The sequence below is a fragment of the Syngnathoides biaculeatus genome, chromosome 2 (assembly GCF_019802595.1).
Source record: "Syngnathoides biaculeatus isolate LvHL_M chromosome 2, ASM1980259v1, whole genome shotgun sequence".
NCBI lineage: Eukaryota > Metazoa > Chordata > Actinopteri > Syngnathiformes > Syngnathidae > Syngnathoides > Syngnathoides biaculeatus.
In genome coordinates, this window is record NC_084641.1 from 13792154 (window position 1) to 13812569 (window position 20416).

The window sequence follows — 20416 nt, forward strand, 5'->3', positions numbered from 1 at the left end:
GAACCATGTAAGCTGCTTTTGTTGGCTTTTTCGCCAACGTCTAACGCAATTCAGCCCAACGTTCTAGCTGACAAACTGCTGAATTCTCTTGGCCTGGATTGATTTTCTTACAAATGCAGCTCAACAAGTAAGAGTGAATGGAACAATAGTAACCCTAGGTGTATCCTCCACTAAGCCACCTCAAAGTTATGTCTTGTCAACCCTTTTGTCCATTTTGTATACTAATGGCTGTTTTAGCCATCAGCCCAACAGATCCATTATAAAGTACGAAGATCACTCGCAAGCCTATTAAATGATGGGGAAAACTGGTCAGAGCGAGATTCTTGATGATTTAATATCTTGGTGCAATCAAGTCTTCCTCTAAATTACTGTCTCCAAAACAAATATATGTAGTGATTTGAGATGACAACTCGCGCCTTATCAATGCAGTTTTGTTTCAATCAGAGAGGTGAGATAGTCACCAATGCAAAAAAAAAAGGGGGGGGGGGCGGCAATACCTTTTTTTGTTTGAGTAAGTGTGCCAAATTCCAGGTAAATCGAGGCATGATGAAAATATTTAATTGATCTTTTATTGAATCTGTCTTTGCCTTTTCAGTAACGTTTTAGTATGGGAACCTTGCCAACAAGAATAAGAACTCCTTTGGGAGTATCATCTGAATGGCGTCCAAGGTAGCTGGAGTGAATTTAGATCTCCGGGTGATTTTTTTAATCTCCAGGTGCTCAAAAGAACCAAGCCTTTCTCTGTCATTCTTTCAAACTGGAATTCAAATTGCTATCAAAAAGAGATTAAGTCCAAATTCCTTTATACCTCTCTCCATCCAGGCTTTAAATGTTGAAAAAAGAAGAAGGTGACGGCCTCCATGTAGCACTAATATGAGATGTGAAGAAGCGATAACAATAAAAATGGGCTAAAAGGTGAAGCTATGTGGTTGTTTTAAACGTAGTAGGGGTAATTCTTGTTCTTTTATGAATATTTTGACACTAAACTTCAGCTGAGCGGGACAATAACAATCTTGAAGCCTCTTTTGGTTGACATTTTCCAAACGTCTGCTCATTTTTATGTGAGTTAAATTCACTACCACCACACAGTGCTCATATTTGAAATCTGCACTCAAAAGTCAAAACAAAATATCAGCCGAGTGATGGCTCACATTTTGAACAAAATCCCAAATTGAGTGGCTGAGGGTCAACCATTGAGTCAGGGCTTTTATGCCACCTTGTGGAAGCTTTGAGAAAAACAGAAATAGAAAGATAAGGTGAGATTTTCTGTGGAGAGCTGAGAAAGGTTCCACGGGGCAAAAAATAAATAAACAAATAAAAAAGGGCAAATGGAGGAATTTTAACAAAGTGAAGCAAAAATACAATATGTGCTCCCATATTTTAGCTGCTGCATATCTTTCTTCAACTTGCCATTCATTCAGAATCATCTCAAAAGACAAGTGTGTGTGTTTTTGTGTGCATGGTTATTTTTCAGGGCGTGAACCACCTCTTCATAGTCAGCCTCCTCCCAACACAAACCTGCCCCCTTACAAAAACCCACCAGCACACAGCCAATGCCCACACCCCTCCTCCTCTCACAGCTCACAATCTCCCTTTTTCTCTCTGTCTGCTGTGGACCAGTCTTTCTCCTCAACCTCCTTCAAGTTCTACACTGCCTCCCTCATATCCTGACTTTAAGGGCTTCCATCTGGACCTCGGCCCTTTACTTTTCATTCTTTTGTCTGTGGGGAGTGGGGACCCTGTGAAATACGACGTGTGCGGTTGGCGCTGCGAGGACATCCGCTTGCCGTGCCATCATCATTCAAGCAAGGGACCAGACTTGACCGCCATGAATGTTCAACTGCTGCTTCTTTTGGCCTTCTGTGCCTTCACACATGCGAGTGAGTAAACTTTTCCTCTCTCACTCAAAAACAAGTTGAGTGGCCATCCTGCCATGAGCATGCTGCGTCCAGCCTTTTGCTGCCTCCATGTGCCCACGCTGCCTCTTTGTCTGCTTGAATCTAGTTTGTCTCCACTTTTACAGCAGGGGTACCCTTATGATGTGCTTAAAATCTGATACCACTGTAGTTACAGTTTCAAGATTTAATTATCTTTATCTGACCAAGTCATTTGATGAGAACAGTGAGAAAATGCCATTGTATTGAGATTATTTTGCCTCTTGGCTGGATAAGTATGGCAAAAGTTGCCAAATAGTGTGCCCATGTTCATGATTGGAAATCATTGTTTCTGTCATTTTTTTCTAATGACAAAGAGCTCATTACTAAGCTATTTAAAAAAAAAAAAATCTAAATGTGTGCCACAGGGTGTATTAGCATTTGGACTCCTGCCTCACAGTTGAGAGGTCCTAGGTCCGAATTTTTCTCAGGCCTGTTCTGGAGTTCACATGTCCTCCCCGTGCTTATGTGTGAGTGTTTTTTTTTTGTTTGTTTTTTTTTAAAGACGCTTAATCTTTCACAGGTGTCAATGTGAGTGTGAATATGGCGAGTCTACATGTGCCATTTGATTGACAGGCGACCATTCCAGGGTGCATCTCGCCTTTTGCCCAAAGACAGCTGGGCTAGGCTCTGGCAACCTAAAACCATAATGAGACAAAACAGATGAATTGTTAAGTCTTTCTAAGGGTGCAACATCATTTCTTTTTCATAATATATAATAATATGGATTTTCCACTGAAGTCATGAGATACAGTGAATAGACTTTGTGTAATTCTTGCTGAATAGTCAGCCCACATGGTTTCCTGTAATCTCTTGTTGTTTTGAACTGTTTAGTAGTTGCCAAATGCTCAGTAGAAACCTGTTTACAAACAAATTAGGAACCTTTCTAAAAAATTTAATTTGCAGGCCTTGGGAGAGCAGAGAGAGAGAGAGAGAGAGAGAGAGAAGGAGGGAGGGATGTAAGGGGAGGAGCTCTGCAACCTCATGCCTTTCCCCTCTATTAATAGACAATTATATACAGGGCATATCGGCATTTTGTATAGGGAAGGTGGGCGAGCATATGGGCTTCCAACGGGAATCGCACCCCCTTATAATCACAAACTATTCCTTGGCCTGTATACATTAGGTGTTTTTTTTTTTTTTATTTGCAGTTAAAAATGTCCTCTTCCAGGTCAAATGCCTTTTGGCCTTTTGGGTTAGAACACACAAGGGTCATCAACTTGGGACAAAATATATCATTTAGCTTCACATGCAAACATGAAAAAAGAATTCTGCCACCCCTTTGGTTTGATTAAATGTTAATACATCACGGTTCTTGGAGGAGGCAATGTGAAATTGATCTATCAATAAATGTGGCTGTTTCTCTACTCCCCAAGGGAGAGTGAAAAAGAACAACAAAAATCAGCTCATCTGCACGTTTAAACGTTTTAAACGCTTGCGCCTGTGTATCCCGTGAAAGCCCACGGCCACCGCCTGCCTCCTTTCTTCCCTCCTCCTGTCTCGCACTTAATGAGTTTTGTCTGCCTCTGTGGGCTAATAACATGGCCGTCCCATCTGGCTGCTGAAGGGAGAGGTCAGCGGCCCCTTTGGTCATCGGCCCGCTTTTAGAAATGACTCAAATGTGGCGCTCATACTCCAAATATGAGGCTGGCACCGAGGCTCCGTGCGGGAGAAAACATTCACGATCCTTTCACTGGGAGAAAGAGACATGTGTTTAGGGAACACAGGGACTGAAGTATTATGAGCGCATGCAGTTGTTGTCATAAGTTTTGAGAGATTCATAATGGGCATGAATGTCAAGCTCATTTAAAGCTTTTAATGATCCCTTTGAACTGTTCTTTTTACATGATTGAATTAACTTGAATTTCTTTAAAATGTTCTCTTATCTAAACTAGGTCAAAATTATTATTATTTTTAGCCATAATTTATAGTTAATAATAACTATTTTTGTATTTATACTGTATTGTAGTTAAAACCATAAATTCAGCATAAACTACAATACTAAAACCAACTAGAAGAAGAGTGCCATGCAGACGATGCAATATGGTTTTAAACTTGTCCAACATATACTCTTGTTAACAAATGGCTCATGGATGATTTAAAATAAAAAAAAATGGGATGAAAGTGCTTTTGTCTTCCTTTGCAACTCGTAAAAATAGCAATAGTCAAGCAATAATGAAACCTTCATTTGTTAGCTTAAGGTTTTTAATCGCCACTCAGCAGAGTAAAAACATACATGTGGCAAATGTAATGACTTTCATGAATAATCTTAATCTCAACACTTTCTTGATAGCCATCAGAATGAGAATCATTTTTATTTTCTGTATTTTCTCTTGTGCTTTTGAGACATAAAACCATAAAAACAATTGTGCTAATGCCGCTACGTTTTTTAAGAAGACAATTGTGCAGATGATGCTGAGATTTCAAGAAATGTTGAGCAACACGAAATTACAAGTCGAAGCAGTCTGGCGCAGTGACCATTGTACAAATGGTGCAGATGCTACTCAGGCACATGAGTGGCCAGAGCTGGTCACCAACGGATATGCAGGTAGTGCTGAATGGTGAGTGGACAAATAATGGATAATTGGACCGACAGCGATGTGACTACAATCTGAAGACAATGGCCAACTGTTTAAGAAGTTGATGGCAAGAGGGAAGAATCTGTGTCCTGTGTTGACTGCTTTTAACGTGGTCTACTCAGAATGACACAGCACACCATGTACATGCAGTAACCATATCTGTTGTAGTACAAATACTTAGCTGTGAAAGGTATCCTGGTGACACGGGGCATAAAATATAATGAAAAATGGAAAGAGGAGGAGGAGAACAAGAAAAAATAGAAGACGAAATAGAAGAAGGTAGGCTAACTGTTAGCTTCTGTGATAACCTCATTGGTTGGACTGGGTTCTCCCTGTCATTTGTATTTCAACACAACTGGCTGCTCTTGATTGGCTGTAATTGCGGTTCACATCACAATCATCGAGTCCACACGCAAGGATTTGTGAGTGGAAATAAACAGATTCAACATTTACAGACAATAACAGTGCAAGATGATCTTTCAAAGGTATCCAATAAACAGGGCTTTGCTGACTTTAATGGAAATTGGGTCGTCTTCGAAACAGGCGTGACCCTACTTGACTTAAATGGCCAACATAAAAAGGCTTGGCTGTAAAGTGTTGTTCGACCACTACTCAGAGCAAAGGTTAAGCCAAAAGAACTCAGTGGAGGCCAAAGATGGAGAATTGAATAGATGTACACGACTGACCACAGTTGTATCTCGTGTCTGGCAAGTCCTGTACGTGTGTTGCAGAGTGAGGTGTGGAGCAAGGGGTGGAGGGGAAAAAGTGAGCTGCAGACTTAGGAACAGATTGCCGGTATTCAATTTGGTGTGTGTTGTACACAGTGTGCAGGAGTGGAGTTTGGATTAGAGACTGATTAAGAAGCTTATTCTAAACCTGTTGTTTTTCTTGAAACTCTATTTTTCATCTGACCAAGATTTTTTGGCCAATTCTGTGTACACTTGGAACTGTACAAACAATTTGGGGAAAGTGATTTTCTAATTACCGTCTTCTTGCTGCTTGACTGGCAGTCACTGGACAGCCATCTTTGGACCAGAACCACGTCCATTATTAGAACAGCATGACTTAACTGTTTGTGATGTCACTTTGTGTGGCTGAGCATGCAGCAGAAAGAGTGATGATGGGAATCATTGTGAATTGTGACGGGAATGATGTCAGATTAGATGTAGTCATGATAGAAAATTATTCAGATTTTTTTGCCACAACAGTACAAGCTATCACAGTATCGACGTAGCAGAAGGAAAATATGATGGAAATTTGAAATTAAATATCTGGCAGCAAAAATTGAATTTTCTCTCTCTATATATATATATCACGGGGGGGGGGTTGAATCTCATCTTCCTTTGCGTGCTCTGTGATTGCACTGTTTTTTTCCCGGGTACTCTGGCTTCCTTCCACAGTACAAATAGATGCATGTTATGTGCTCTGTGATGGCTGGCGACCAGTCCAGTGTATTGCCTGCCTCTCACCTAAACTCAGCTGATGTAGGTTGAAGCTCACCTGTCTACTTAATGAGGATAAGAGGAATAAAAAAATAAAAGAGAGATGGAGACTGTCACTGTCACTTGTAATTCAATAATGAATAAATACGGTAAGTAACTAAATTAGATTTATGTAGAATCTTCCAAAGAGAGCACTCAAAAAGTGCTTTAGAGAGATTATACCATCATACATACAGTATGTGAAATACATAATCATAATATTTTTGTAATACAAGAAAAAGCACCAAAACATCAAAAGAAATCTAAATTGAAAAAAAGTAAACCAATGTAATGTTATTGGAATGTCTGCCAACCGCTTTTTAGAACTGGCCACTGAAGAAACACATCTTAGCTTAGAAGGAAGTTTATTCTACAATGTGTCATAGTTTACGTGTTGAAAGTTAATTTTCCAAGTCAGATGTCCACACGTGCCCCATGCGAGATACAAGAAGGCATGCTTGGATATTTTGCTGTAAGAGAACCTCATCGTACATTCATCATACGAGCCAGCAGGCCTCTTCCTCATTAATGAGCCTCTAGAACAATGGATAAAAGGTCTTCCCAGAGGAGTGGAACCTCCATGTATTGTTTTCTTCTTTTTTTTGTTTTTGTTTTACTACCTGTGTGTCTCATGGCCAGTGGTACCAGTACTTGTTTTCAGATGTGTTAGTCACAAGATGAAAAGGTCTGCTGTGCCTGCTACCAGTTGGAGATGATAGCGTCCAGGTGGAACTTCTCTTTGGAGCTTTTTTTTATTTTGTGATAACAACAAGGCTGAGAATGTTCCACAAATTATGACTGGAATTGGGTCCAAGGAGAACGGTGCATGGCACGACACAGTGTGGTGACTAACGCCTACTGTTTTAGGAGAGTAGTGTATGTGTGTGTGTGGGGGGGGTGTCTTTCTTGTACAGCCCCGAAAAACATTCCTGAGGTTAGACACACACACACTCCCTCACGCCTCCCAGACAGCACTGTGACTTCAAGATGGGAGGGGGGCTCATTGGTAGCTGATTGTATTGGAGGCAGCCTGTTATTCTCCCTTCTTTCCTGTCTCGACCGAGATTGTCTCATCCTACCTACTCAATAGTCCCGGTTTAGATGCAGACACTTGAAGCTGCCTGTGAAAAAAAACTTTTCATTAGTTCTTTTCTTTTGGCACAAAATTTGCAAGCAAATGAAATCTTGCATCAATCAATTTTGTATACCGCGGATCAACGCCGAGCTCACAATTACACAGAATGTAGTTGTTGTAAAAAGTGAGAGCCCAACACGTGTCTCTCTTCACTCCCTTTTTAGGGTAATGGGAGAAGGTGAAGCTCAAAGAGTATTGTTTCGAGAATGTACAATCTTTTCCGTAATTTAGTTTTGGTCATTGTTGTTGTATTCATATATCGGGTGCTGGAAATGGGAGCTACATACTCGGGCCTTTTTGGGCAGTTTTAAAGGCCTCATTGCCTCATTTACGAGCCTGTCACCACATATTATGCAGACCGGGCCTGATGTGTGAGAGTCATCAGAAGCGCTAAACCAGGGTTTGAGGTCAAGCTGCTGATATTGTCTCCTAGTGTAGTTTTTCTCTTCTTGAAACTTGTTGGTTCTTTGTCACTTCCATCGTTTGATATTTTCCTCTTTCAGAAGAATCTGTTTTCTCGCCTTTTATTCATTTTTTGTTAGCTTGTGTCCCTACTTTCTTACTAGCGAGTCATGTGATCAAGATGAGTAGTTTCACATGTAGTGATGCATAGGCATATGCGTCTAATTTTGAAACTTTTTTCAGATTCTGGTGACCAATCAAATATTTTGGGGGTTAGTCAGCAGGGGTTAGTCAGCATCTTCACTCCTAGCAGCTCCTGGCCATCTGTGTTTCCATGCTCCTGGTCAATATCCTGAGTCTTTCTAGAGCTACTTTTAGATTCGCTTGAATTCTTTTCGTTGGAACGCTTAGTTGTAAGCATTGAAGTGAAGTCTTTTGATTTTTGAGACCTTTATTAAGACCATTTGAGACCATTTTGAGACTTACATTCATTTTGATTTAATATTACAGAAAAGCCTGAACCCTGAGTATTCGATTGCTGATTGCCTATTCTGACACTTTATAACCATAGATAGACCCCAAACTATGATCACAGAAGAGTACATTTTTATTTCAAACTGATCTGTTAAAAATAAATGGCTGATTTTAAAAAAGAAAAACTTACTCTGGAAGTACTCGTATGTCTGGACCTGTTGTGGAAACTGTCATTTAAAATATCAACCCAGGCTGAAACTTAGGTCCTCTCCAGAATGCAAGGATTGTTTCTCAGTTGAGGTTTGACATACTTTCTTGACACCATTTCCTTTTTAGTCAGTCCTTTGGGGTTATCTTGAAGCATTTTGTGGATTTTAATAAAAAAAAAAAAAAAAAAAAAAAAAAAAAGCACAAAACAATGAACAGTGTTTTAGCCAATAGCTGGGGATAGGTTTCCCAGTGAAGAGGTGAATTTGTTAATAGCTAAACACGATTACACCCACTTAATTGTTATTATTGATTGGTGTCTTCCTCTATTGAATGGAAGGGGTCTGACGTCACGTGAGAGGAAAACGGGGCTCGCTCCCACTTCCTGCTCTCCTGCAAGTCTCCAGCTGCGACGGCGTACTCCTCAGGGAGCGGCAGAGGAAGACTGGCAACATGTAGATTACAAGGCATAGAGAGCAGAAGGGATGTATGCACCACTGAGCTCAGCGCCTGTGTGCACCCACCGAAGCCGGCACTTTGTAGAGGAAATACTACTCAAGAGCTAATTGTGGGAAGTGAGCACATAATGAAGTGACTTTTTAGCGGGGGTCTGCTGGGTGATTAAACATAGAGCAAGGCCATTTTATCATTGCTTACAGGCATTCCAGACAAAAAGTCTGAGGCTTCAAATGAAGCCCAACCTCCTTTTCAATGGGAACAAATGCCGTTTTCTATTTATCCCGCCGTCCGGTCGGTACATGACTGGAAATAGCTGCACTTTTTGTCAGACAAGATCACCCATTGCACAGTTGCTGAGACCAAGTTTAGTGAACCTATTCTCAATCTGTGCAGTGAGAAAGTCAAGGATGATGTTTTTTTTCCCCCTCCTTCCTCATCTTCATTGAGAAGAAGTCGGCTCAGGCCAACATCTTTCCAGTGGAAAGTTTAGTCCGTAATTTTGGTGCAGCTGAAATGTACCCGCCTTCATTTGGATGCGGCGCTGTCCCGGCCAAGCTTTCAGTTGTGGTCGCGAGGATGTTGAACATGGAGGGATGGAGCTTGGCTTATTGAGGGGTAATGATCAGGTTGAGCTTAGGCGACTTCATAGCGCAGAGCTTGATGAAAAGACTAGGAAAAAATGCATTTCTTCACACAGCTGCAAAACTCATAATGGAAGATTCCGTTTCACTGCAAAGCACGGCCATCGTCAAAGCTGTGACAAGACGCACTTAGCTTTCATATGGAATGACAAGACACAGCTATTTTCCTTCTTTCCATTTCTCCTTCTATTAAAAAACAGCAATTTGACTTCAACACAATGTAGGTTATTGCTTGTGGCCCCTAGTTGAAAGAAAAGGGGGAAAAACTTAGTACTAAACAATCAAGTCCCCAATAAAGTCCTATTCTGTTTCTATGTGACTGTCTTCATATGTGCCTCGTGACTAGTTAATTCAGGGTGTGGTCTCCCAAAATCACCCGGGATAACCTCCAGCTTCTAATAACGAGAGAAAAATATTGTAAAGTTAAGATACTAGAATTATACTATTAAAAGTCATTCTTCTTTTTCTTTCGACTTGTCTCGTTAGGGGTCACCACAGTAAAATTGTCTGATATATATAATGTGAAATAAGTCCCACAATGATAAAAAGTCATTGTTTTAATGCATGAATCTCAGATGGCCCACATTTCATTGCTCGCAAAACGTATACTGAAGTGTCACTTGTCAAGATCAATGAACACGTATAGTCCCAAGTAATAGTACAACTTGATTCTGATAAGTTATTTTAGAATTCACTCTAAAATCAAATATAAAACATGGATCAGAAAGAAAGAAACAGTGAATGTGTACTCGCTTATGGGCGGTCACCACTGAAAAGATAGCAGACAATTTTTAAAATATTCCCGGATTTCCCTGCCTTTCTCTCCAGAACTACAAATTATCCAGTTGTGGCCCTGCCCTTGAACAATGCCACATGTTTCAAGTGCGGAGGCTTAATAGGAGGCTCCCCGCACGCTCCTCGCTCATCAACTGGTGCGGCGGTGGCTGCCTGCACAGGAAATGAAGCAGAGGATGTGGCATGTTAGGAGGCGCAGAGCCGTGAAGACAGGATGGGGGGAGTGCTTGAAAATGTGACTCGTGACATCACGGGGTGAGGTGGCTGCCTTTTGCCGATGGCGATGTATTGATGCAGTCATGTCCATCTATTCTTCCCTTTCCTATTCTCACGAGGGTGCCACCCATCGACATTTCACAAAAATACATTGTGAATTCTCAAAGATTAGATGATATTATATAATAACCTGGATATTACCCCCCTCCCCCAAATGAATACAACGGTTCATACAAAACCACTGTCTATTCATGGTTTTCTATCCACAAATTCACTTGTTTGTGTGTTTTTCTGTGGAACCTAAACTCAGCTGTTTGATTAAAATCCCTCACCTATTAGCACTTTTCTGCCCTTTTCTATAAAGCTTTAATTTTCCACGAGCTAGTGCAAAAGCCCTGTTTAATAGGAAAGTAGTAATTGCTGTCAATAACGTATGTTCAATTGATCCATCTTTTCTGTGGGACTATAATCTTTATCTGTCAGGGAGGCGCTATGATTCTGCCGTTTTGTTAGTGGAAGTAATAGAGGCTTCACTTCATGTCCATGTGTATTCACGCATTTATTTTTTAAATGAAATCATCGATAATCCATTTATTCTAGTGGTGATGATGTGAGGCGAGTTTGAAATGATGTGGGGGTGTTTTGGGGTCATCATTTCTGGTATATTGCATTTCAAGTTTTTATGTCGTAACATTTTGGGGGTGCATCAATTACTTGGGTTGCAAGTTCTTAATGGGATTGAGATCTGGGTATGAACATCATTTGCCCTTCTATCTTCAAAGCAGGATTTCATTTTTTTATATAATGACTAGTTATTCCGGGCCAAAATGTCATTTTGCTTCCTTGCTGACATCGCAGCTTTGTTGGGACATAACGATGGCGGTGATTGAGAGGGATCACTTTGGTGTGAGTCGGGCTTGTCGGAGTGCAGGCCAACACACGAGGCAGGCAGCCATCATGGCAGTTCCAGTCCAACAATGAATACATTGACTCACAAGGCTTAAGTTGTCCAAGAGGGCAGTAAGGGGAGAAGAGTGGTATGTAAGGTCTGCAGCTCCCAAGCGAGTGGCCGCACTCGGGTTACCCAAAGATTTGCGAGGCCCACAGAGACTTGCTTGACTTGTGACCAATATAATGCGAGCAATCATTTGAACACATTTTCACGCTACACAGCATAGCCTCGGATCTACTGTATATTGTAAGGGCCTCACATGTCGCGTTGGGAAAGTACAATTATACTGTTGTTTTGTCTGTGTAAATTAAATAAGATTGAGTACAAAATCACAAAAATGATTCCAGGTCTGAATGTGACTGCTCCGGACTACGTGGAATTTGTTGCGTTTATTCTTGTTTTTTTCCAACACATTTGAAAATGATTAAGGCTGTTGTATATTTAGTCCATTAAAATATTTTCGTAACGTGGAACACAGTCGTAGTCTAATAAACCTGTATCAGTACAATCTTAGGAAAAGCCATTTTTTCATTTGGACACAATATATTTACAAGTGAATCACAAATGTCTAAAAACTGCACACAGTATTAGAAAGAAAGAAAAACAGTACCATCTGTCCCACTAGCCCTTAATATAGAATCCCCATCGGTCTATTGTTTTTCCATATAATTTTTGTCAAGTTTTTTAAACTGTCAACAGAAAACAGCAACAGCAACTGTCTAAATGTTTTCTGTCCAGGCCCCACAATCCTCCCTACAGGCCATGACATTCTAGCGACTGACTCCGTAGCTGAGGTCACCCTGGACACCACAGAAGCCAACAAAGAGCTTGACGTGGTCACTGGTCCTCTGACAACCCACCCAGTGACCATTGAACAACAAGATGTGATGGAGGTCACGACCGAAGCGCCCTCTCCTCAGGTGACGCACAGCACTGAGGAGAATGAAGTTGAAACCGATAGCCCCGCTCCGGCTGCTCCGGAGGCCCCTGAACTCCTTAACACTGAGCCCCCTGTTGTGGAGAATGTCCCCACGCAGGCTCCTGAAGATGCTGAGGTCATCCCTCAGTGGACGGAAGCTGTCAAGACTGACACGTTCAACGAGGTGGTTGTGGAAGATGACACAGATGGTAAGCAATGAATCAGCGAATGAGGCGGACAATTCGTAATGGTGCTACGCAAAAGAATCACTGCCAAAGTTCACACACAGTTCAGTTTTGGAATTTTTAGCTCAATACAATTGCATTTCATCTTGAAGAACCATTTGTTTTTCATCTTTTACCAAAATTCTTATTTAACTGTGCAATACAGTACTGTGTAGTTATTTTCCTCTATTTGAGTGCAGTGTTACTGATCAAACTGGATAATGTATTTTAATCTAGGGAAGGTTGGTGATAGAGAGATAAGCATTTTTTCCCAGGTGGCTCTTGTTGGAAAATGTTTGCGATTCACTGTCCTAACACTTTGACCTCTGTCCTACAGAAGGTCTGAGCTCAGGCCAGGTTGTCGGCATCGTGATTGGCGCTCTTTTAGCAGTGGTCATCGTCATCTCTGTGGTGGTTGCTGTCGTTAAGAGGATGGGAAAATACACGTGAGTACCTTGCCTCAACTTCAAAACATTGTTGACTGGATGACAAAATGCTTTGGTTTTTGGTGGTATTCCTTGTTCACAGGTGACAAATTCGCTTATACCTAGCTATTTGCTGAAAAACATAAAAGTTGTGCTCTTTGGGAAACAACCCAATACAGTGAAGAAAATAAGTATTTGAACACCCTGCTATATTGCAACTTCTCCCACTTAGAAATCATGGAGGGGTCTGAAATTTTCATCGTAGGTGCACGTCCACTGTGAGAGAGATAATCTAAAAAGAAAAATACGGAAATCACAATGTATGATTTTCTTAATGATTTATTTGTGTGATATAGCTGCAAATAAGTATTTGAACACCTGAGAAAACCAATGCTAATATTTGGTACAGTAGCTTTTGTTTGGTCAAACATTTCCTGTAGTTGTTCACCAGGTTTGCACACACTGCAGGAGGGATTTTGGCCCACTCCTCCACACAGATTTTTTCTAGATCAGACAGGTTTATGGGCTGTCACTGAGAAACACGGAGTTTCAGCTCCCTCCAAAGATCTTCTATTGGGTTTAGGTCTGGAGACTGGCTCGGCCACGCCAGAACCTTGATATGCTTCTTACGGAGTCACTCCTTGGTTTTACTGGCTGTGTGCTTCGGGTCATTGTCATGTTGAAAGACCCAGCCATGACCCATTTTCAATGCTCTGACTGAGGAAAAGAGGTTGTTCCCCAAAATCTCACAATACATGGCCGCTGTCAACCTCTCCTTAATACAGTGCAGTCGTCCTGTCCCATATGTAGAAAAACACCGCCAAAGCATGATGCTACCACCCCCATGCTTCACAATAGGGATGGTGTTCTTGGGATGGAACGCATCATTCGTCCTCCTCCAAACACAGTGAATGGAATTATGACCAAAAAATTCCATTTTGGTTTAATCTGACCAGAGAATTTTTTCCCATGACTCCTCTGTATCATCCAAATGGTCATTGGCAAACTCAAGACGGGCCTTGACACGTGCTGGTTTAAGCAGGGGAACCTTCCGCCCCATTCATGATTTCAAACCATGACGTCTTCGTGTATTACCAACAGTCACCTTGGAATCGGTGGGCCCAGTTCTTTTCAGGTCATTGACCAAGTCCTGTCGTGTAGTCCTCTGCTGATTCCTCACCTTTCTAAGGATCATTGAGACCCCACGAAGTGATATCTTGCATGGGTCTCCACTCCGATTGAAATTAACCGTCATGTTTAGCTTCTTCCATTTTGCAATGATTGCTCGAACAGTGGACTTTTTTCACCAAGCTGCTTGCCGATTTCTCCGTAGCCCTTTCCAGCCTTGTGGAGTTGTACAATTTTGTCTCTCGTGTCTTTGGACTTCTCTTTGGTCTTTGAGTCTCACTGATTGTATGGGGTGGACAGGTGTCTTTATGCTGCTAACGACCTCACACATGTGCATCTGATTCAGAATAATACATAGAGAGGAGGTAGACTTTTATAGGCGGACTAACAGGTCTCAGAGGGTCAGAATTCTATCTTATAGACAGGAGTTCAAATAATTATTTGCAGCTGTATCACACAAATCGTTAAAAATCATACATTGTGATTTCTGGATTTTTCTTTTTAGATTATCTCTCTCACAGTGGACATGCACCTACGATGAAAATGTCAGACCCCTCTGTGGTTTCTAAGTGGGAGAACTTGCAATATAGCAGGGTGTTCAAATAGTTGTTTTCTTCACTGTATGTCAGAAGATGCTGACAAAGCCCAGTGGAAATCACAAGTGGTGTCAAAGAAATATGTTGAAGTGCTGCATCTTGACTGAGAGAAAAGCTTTGAATGTCAGATAGGAACTAAATTTAGCCGGGTCGTTAACAGAAATTCTGGGCAGACTCTACTGCGTCCATGCACACTTTTGTCCATTGTAATCCCTTCTGTGATCCAACTTCCCCACCCCCATATGATACCTTCCGCTCCTCCTTCACACTACAGCAGGAGTCACCAACCTCTTTGACGCTGAGGGCTACTTCGTAAGCGCAGATCGTATGAAGAGCTGACATGACCTTTTTGGGGCAAACCTCAAAGTTCATTATACATAAAATACCCATCCATCCATTTTCTAAGCCGCTTATACTCATGAGGGTTGCAGGAGTGCTGGAGCTGTAGAGCAGTGGCCTGCAATTGGCTGACAACCCGTTCAGTTTCAGGTTCATTGGCTTTCACCCGAGGATAGCTGAGATAGATTCCAGCACACCCGCAACCTTAGTGAGGATATTCAGTACAGAAAATGGATGGATGGATGGATGGATGGATGGATGGATGGATGGATGGATGGAGTTGTCAATAATTGGACATCTGATCACAAACATGATCATTAGTCCTGAGTGAACGTAATCCTCTAATTTTGATTTCCCTATGGCCAAGTGTCAACATCAAGCATTTCCCTGTAATTGTCTATTTCTGACCTGTTTCTAGAATTCTGTTGAAAAAATGTTTTCTTTGGCTTCCAAAGGGACAAATAAAAGTCAGGCAAATGTATTTATACTCTCATACATTCGTGTTGTTCTGTTCTTTAGCACACATAACACACGCCACAACACAATACATAAACTTGACAGATGGCCTCCTAACAGTAATAGCTGAACTGCACACGTATCGCTGATGACCCTCAGGGTCAACTTACAAAACCCCTCACCAACCATACTCTCTTACTGCTAAAGAAAGAACCCTTGGAATCTTACCTCCTAGGTGACTGTTTCTCTCCTTCTCTTCCTCAGCCCTTGAAGAATAAGACGAAGACGGCCAAGCAGCAGGAGCCGTCAAAGTTCTGGAAAATCTGAACTACTGAACTGTGACGTTGTATACAATCATTAAAACGAACCAACAAAAAAATAATTGTAACGCCAGAACCTAATGATTCTAAGCAGGACTCAGAACTGTTGCCCAAAGAAAAAGATGTGAGGGTAGTCTGTGTGCACAGCATGTATGATTTGTACTGTATATAAGACAGAGACATCCCGCTGATTTTACCTCCATGACGCCAACGCCAATGGAGGGATTGATATTAACACAATGAGCAAAGGAATTTCACAATAAGATGTGAACTGGCATCAGCGCTCTAGTGATGTACTGTAGTGATTAGATTAGTTTACATGGGTGTGTGTGTGTGTGTGTGTTTTCTTAATTTTTATTCTGGGATGGGGAAACTTCCATTGCCAGTTTGTGAGCTAGGCTATGTCCTGGTCCAAGAAAACTGACATTAAGATTATAGAAATAAATAAAAAGGAGCCTACCAATTTGCATTCCGGGGTAGTGTGAATGCTTAAATTGTAGTTTACAATGCGGAAAGATAAACACATTTCTTTAACGACAGTGGAAAACATTATGGAGTGCCATACTTGTGTTTGTATGTTAGTTAGCAGGCTACTTCCTGGTTCAAGAAGATTGACAAGAGTTGGGATTAACCAAAGCAGACTCTAAAAAAATACTATGCATTCAAGTGTGAGGAAAATGCTTTCGTCAGGATTCACACGGCAAAAAGAGACAGTAATGTCTTTAACAAAAGCTAAAAACAATATAGTGTGCCATATTTGTTTGTTTTTTAGTCATCATTCTACGTACTTCTTGGTTCAAAAATTACGCAAGATTTAAGGGAAGCTAAAATGGACGCTACCAATTTTATGATAAGGGGAAGTATCAATCATGACTCAAATGGCAAGCACAGAAAATATCATGGAATTTGTGTGTCTGCTCATTGGCTAGAGACTTCTCCCCGGTTGTAAAAGAATGACGTAAGACTTTAGGAATTGACATAAAGGACCCTACCAATTTACGTATTCATGCTAGTAAAATGCTTCTAATGTGATTTAGAGGGCAGAAAGGCAAATCCATTTCCTTCACAAAAGTGAAAACCATGTGATGTCAAATTTGTGTTGATTCCTTAGTTATTAGCAGTCCACATCCTGGTTTAAGAAGGCTCAGAGAAGACTTTAGGTTAACCCAAAACAATCTGTTACAAGGAAGAAGTCGATATTGACTCAAATGGCAAAAGGAGAAATGATATAGAGTGTTGAATTTGTGTGTGCATGTGTGTGTGTGTGTGTCGTTCTGTTTGTGAGCTTGCAGGCCACTTCCCTGTAGGAGAGGACTTTAGATAGAGAGAAGAAGGGCTCAAGCGTGATACAACTCTATCCATTCTAAAGCGATGGGAACTTTGCTTTCGTGATTCAAATGCAAAAAAAAGTAGCAAATACATGAATGAAAACAGGCACCACGGTTGTCGGAAATGTTTAGGTCGTTGGCATCACAGTTCTGAGGATGGGGGTTTAAATCCCGACCCCGCCTGTGTGGAGTTTGCATGTTCTCCCCGTGCCTGCTCGGGTTTTCTCCAGGCCCTCCGGTTTCCGACATCCCAAAAACATGCATTCATTGGAGACTCTAAATTGCCCCTAGATATGATTGGGAGTGCGAATGGTTGTTTGTTCCTATGTGCCCTATGATTGGCAGGCAACCAGTTCAGGGTGCACCCTGCCTCCTGCCCGAAGATAGCTGGTATATTGATTGCTAAGCAAAATGGAAGACGAATAAATGAATGAATAAATGAAAACATTGTGGAAGTTTGTTTTCAAGAAGTCTACTTCTTGCTTCAAGGAGAATAAAATGGGCTAGAGCAAAAACGGGAAGTGTGTTGATTTATATTCTAGGGAATGTTTGCTCTCGTGTCTCAAAAAGCAAAATGAATAAAAGAAAACATCTGTAACCAAGCAACCAGGAAAGAGAAAATTAGTGAATAAGTAACGATGGTTACAAATTTGACCTCTCACGACTCCATTATCACCGATGTTGCGCTTGCGTCAACTCGCGTTAGTGACAAGGAGACATGCAGCACATCCAGACCAATTAGCAACCATTTCTTCATTTATCCTGAGTCGCTGACGTTCCATTGCCCAACTGTATAAAGCACTTGGTGCATAAATGGCCTGAGATAGTCCAGAGTTGAATTATGGTAAAAAAACAAACAAACAAAAAAAAAAAAAACGTGACATTCTCAATCCTTTGACACTGACATCTAAAAAATGCCCAATTCATATGTGATATTTAGCAGAAGGGTTTGCGCCACTGACATTGGTAGATTAGAGCCGTGTTAGAGGGCATGATCAATGTGAACCGACTGTACTTTTTCAATTGACACCTCTTCTTGAAAACAAATTGCTATACTGTTGAAGATTCACACATATCCGCTGTTGTAGTCGCTGATAAGCGGAATGGCCGTTCAGTCTTCAAACTGAGTTGAAGTGGAACAGGCCTGCTTTGTTCTCTTTTTTCTATGCATAAAAGGGTGTACAAATAATTAATTCTCCGCTTGGCTTTGCTTGCTTTACAAAACTTGCGTAATGTGCACTGAATGATGTAATCATGAATGAATAGGCTTTAAGACACAGCAAATGTTTGCAACGACGTGTTTTGTTTTTCCATCCTCTTGCTTTGCCATGTGCCATTATTACCAACAGATGTAATGTGTGCTGTCTGACTGATTTAAAGTCTTTTATTTAATTCCTTTCTGTTCATATTGTTTCAATAAAATAAAATAAAAATCATAAAAACAGCAAAGCATCACCTTTTGTGTGTTTGAATCGCTTCTTCAAATCCTCGTCCTATTATTAATTATACCGAGATCAGACAACAAGATTTCAGCCCCTCTACAGGCCCAGTTATCGTGGCCAATTTCCCAGAATAGGCCTGATGTTTTGTCAGGAACAACAAAATTTCTTGTAGTGTGACAATTCACGACCAAGGATTTGTCCCTATGTTAGCTCTACATTGCCGAAATAAAAAGCCTACTAGTTTTTTTGGATGGATCCATGTAGTGTGACAACCTGATGTTGACCAAGAGAATTACATATTGTGAGTGGCCCATTGCCTCCCATTGACATATGTTCACATACTTTTAAAATAAGGCTCACAAGCATGTAACAAAATGTTATGTTTAACTCCACAGTCCCGGATTTCACACCGAGATAGTACATTTGTGAGTAAATTGAGATCAGATCATAATTGTTTTAGTGTACAGTATAAGGTTTTTGTGCATTTTTTATTTAGTGTTGCCCTATCAGATTTTTCTGTCCCATGGCTTCAGTAAAGTTTGGGGAACACTGTTGGAAGGAATTCTGTGGTAGTTTTTTTCTTGCGTATAACGCATATTTTTTCCTCCAAAAATTGTCAAATGTCAATAGTGCACATTATATATGTATATATAATATGGTATGGGGGGGGGCTTTGGTATTTTATAAATCTATGCTGTCATCAAGAGGTTGTGAAAAAGCTGTACACTTTAATTCCAGTATACCACTGCCACCTAGAGGTTATGAAAAAGGTGTAGCCAACACTTGATTCTAATACGACAGGGGTACTTATGACTGTACTTATGACTGCATGGGCTGCATCTACCATACGCTTGTGGTCATACTTTTACATACCCAGGCAGTATTTGTGAAATGTATTTAGATTTTTTAATCTGACTGAACAATGACCATCATTAATTTCTTTATGGTAATTTTAATTTAATGATAATGCTTTTCCTAAATCCATCCATCCATTAGCGGAGCCACTCATCTTCACAAGGGTCGCGAAAGTGCTGTAGCCTACCCCAGCTATCAAAGGGCAGGAGGCGGGGTACACCCTGAACTGGTTTCCAGCCAATCTCAGGGCACACAGAGAGAGACAACAGTCACACTCACAATAACACCTAAAGGCAATTTAGAGTGTCCAATCAATGCATGTTTTGGGGATGTGGGAGGAAACCAGAGAAAACCCACACAGGCACAGTGAGAAGATGCAAACTCCACACAGCTGGGGTTGGGATTTTAACCCCGGTCCTCAGAACTGTGAGACAGAAACTCTAACCAGTTGTCCACCCTGCTACCTTTTCTGAAATCCTTAATAGATTCATTCAATTTGTGTTTTGACTGGTCTTTCTTTAAAGAATTGTATACAGCTTACAAATTCTGCTTGGGTAATGAAACATATGAGCACAACTGTGTGTTTTCTCATTTACTCAAAAGTAGGAGAGTAAATCTAAAAATAAAAGCAAATAGATAAAACAAAGCATTAGGTGTTCAAATAAAGTGCTTAACTTCAAAATCTTCTTCTTTTTCTTTCAGTTTGTCCCATTAGGGGTCGCCAAAGCGTGTCATCTTTTTCCATTTAAGCCCATCTTGTGCATCCTCCTCTCTAACACCCACTGTCCTCATGTCCTCCCTCACAACATCCATCAACCTTTTCTTTGGTCTTCCTCTCGCTCTTTTGCCTGGCAGCTCCATCTTCAGGACCCTTCTACCAACATACTCACTCTCTCGCCTCTGAACATGTCTAAACCATTGAAGTCTGCTCCCTCTCACCTTGTCTCCAAAGCATCCAACATTGGCTGTACTTTAAAAAACTAACAAAACACAGATATTTTGTGTTTTGATACGTGCTGAAGTAAAATCATGCTTTGTAAAAATGCGTTATATATACTGTAGGTAGAACGGTTTTCCAGAGTTTTGAGGTCAAATTTGGGGGTGCATAT

The 20416-nt window shown here is 40.9% G+C and overlaps 1 protein-coding gene across 1 annotated transcript; it reads left to right on the forward strand.

The window, feature by feature from the left end:
• Positions 1-1459: 1459 nt before the first annotated feature.
• si:ch211-156j16.1 (uncharacterized protein LOC564557 homolog) lies at positions 1460-18454 on the forward strand. The gene is made up of 4 exons (XM_061809306.1): positions 1460-1880; positions 12014-12403; positions 12756-12864; positions 15627-18454. The coding sequence occupies exons 1-4, from the start codon at positions 1460-1462 to the stop codon at positions 15631-15633; spliced, it is 927 nt and encodes a 308-aa protein (XP_061665290.1). The 3' UTR covers positions 15634-18454.
• Positions 18455-20416: the final 1962 nt, after the last annotated feature.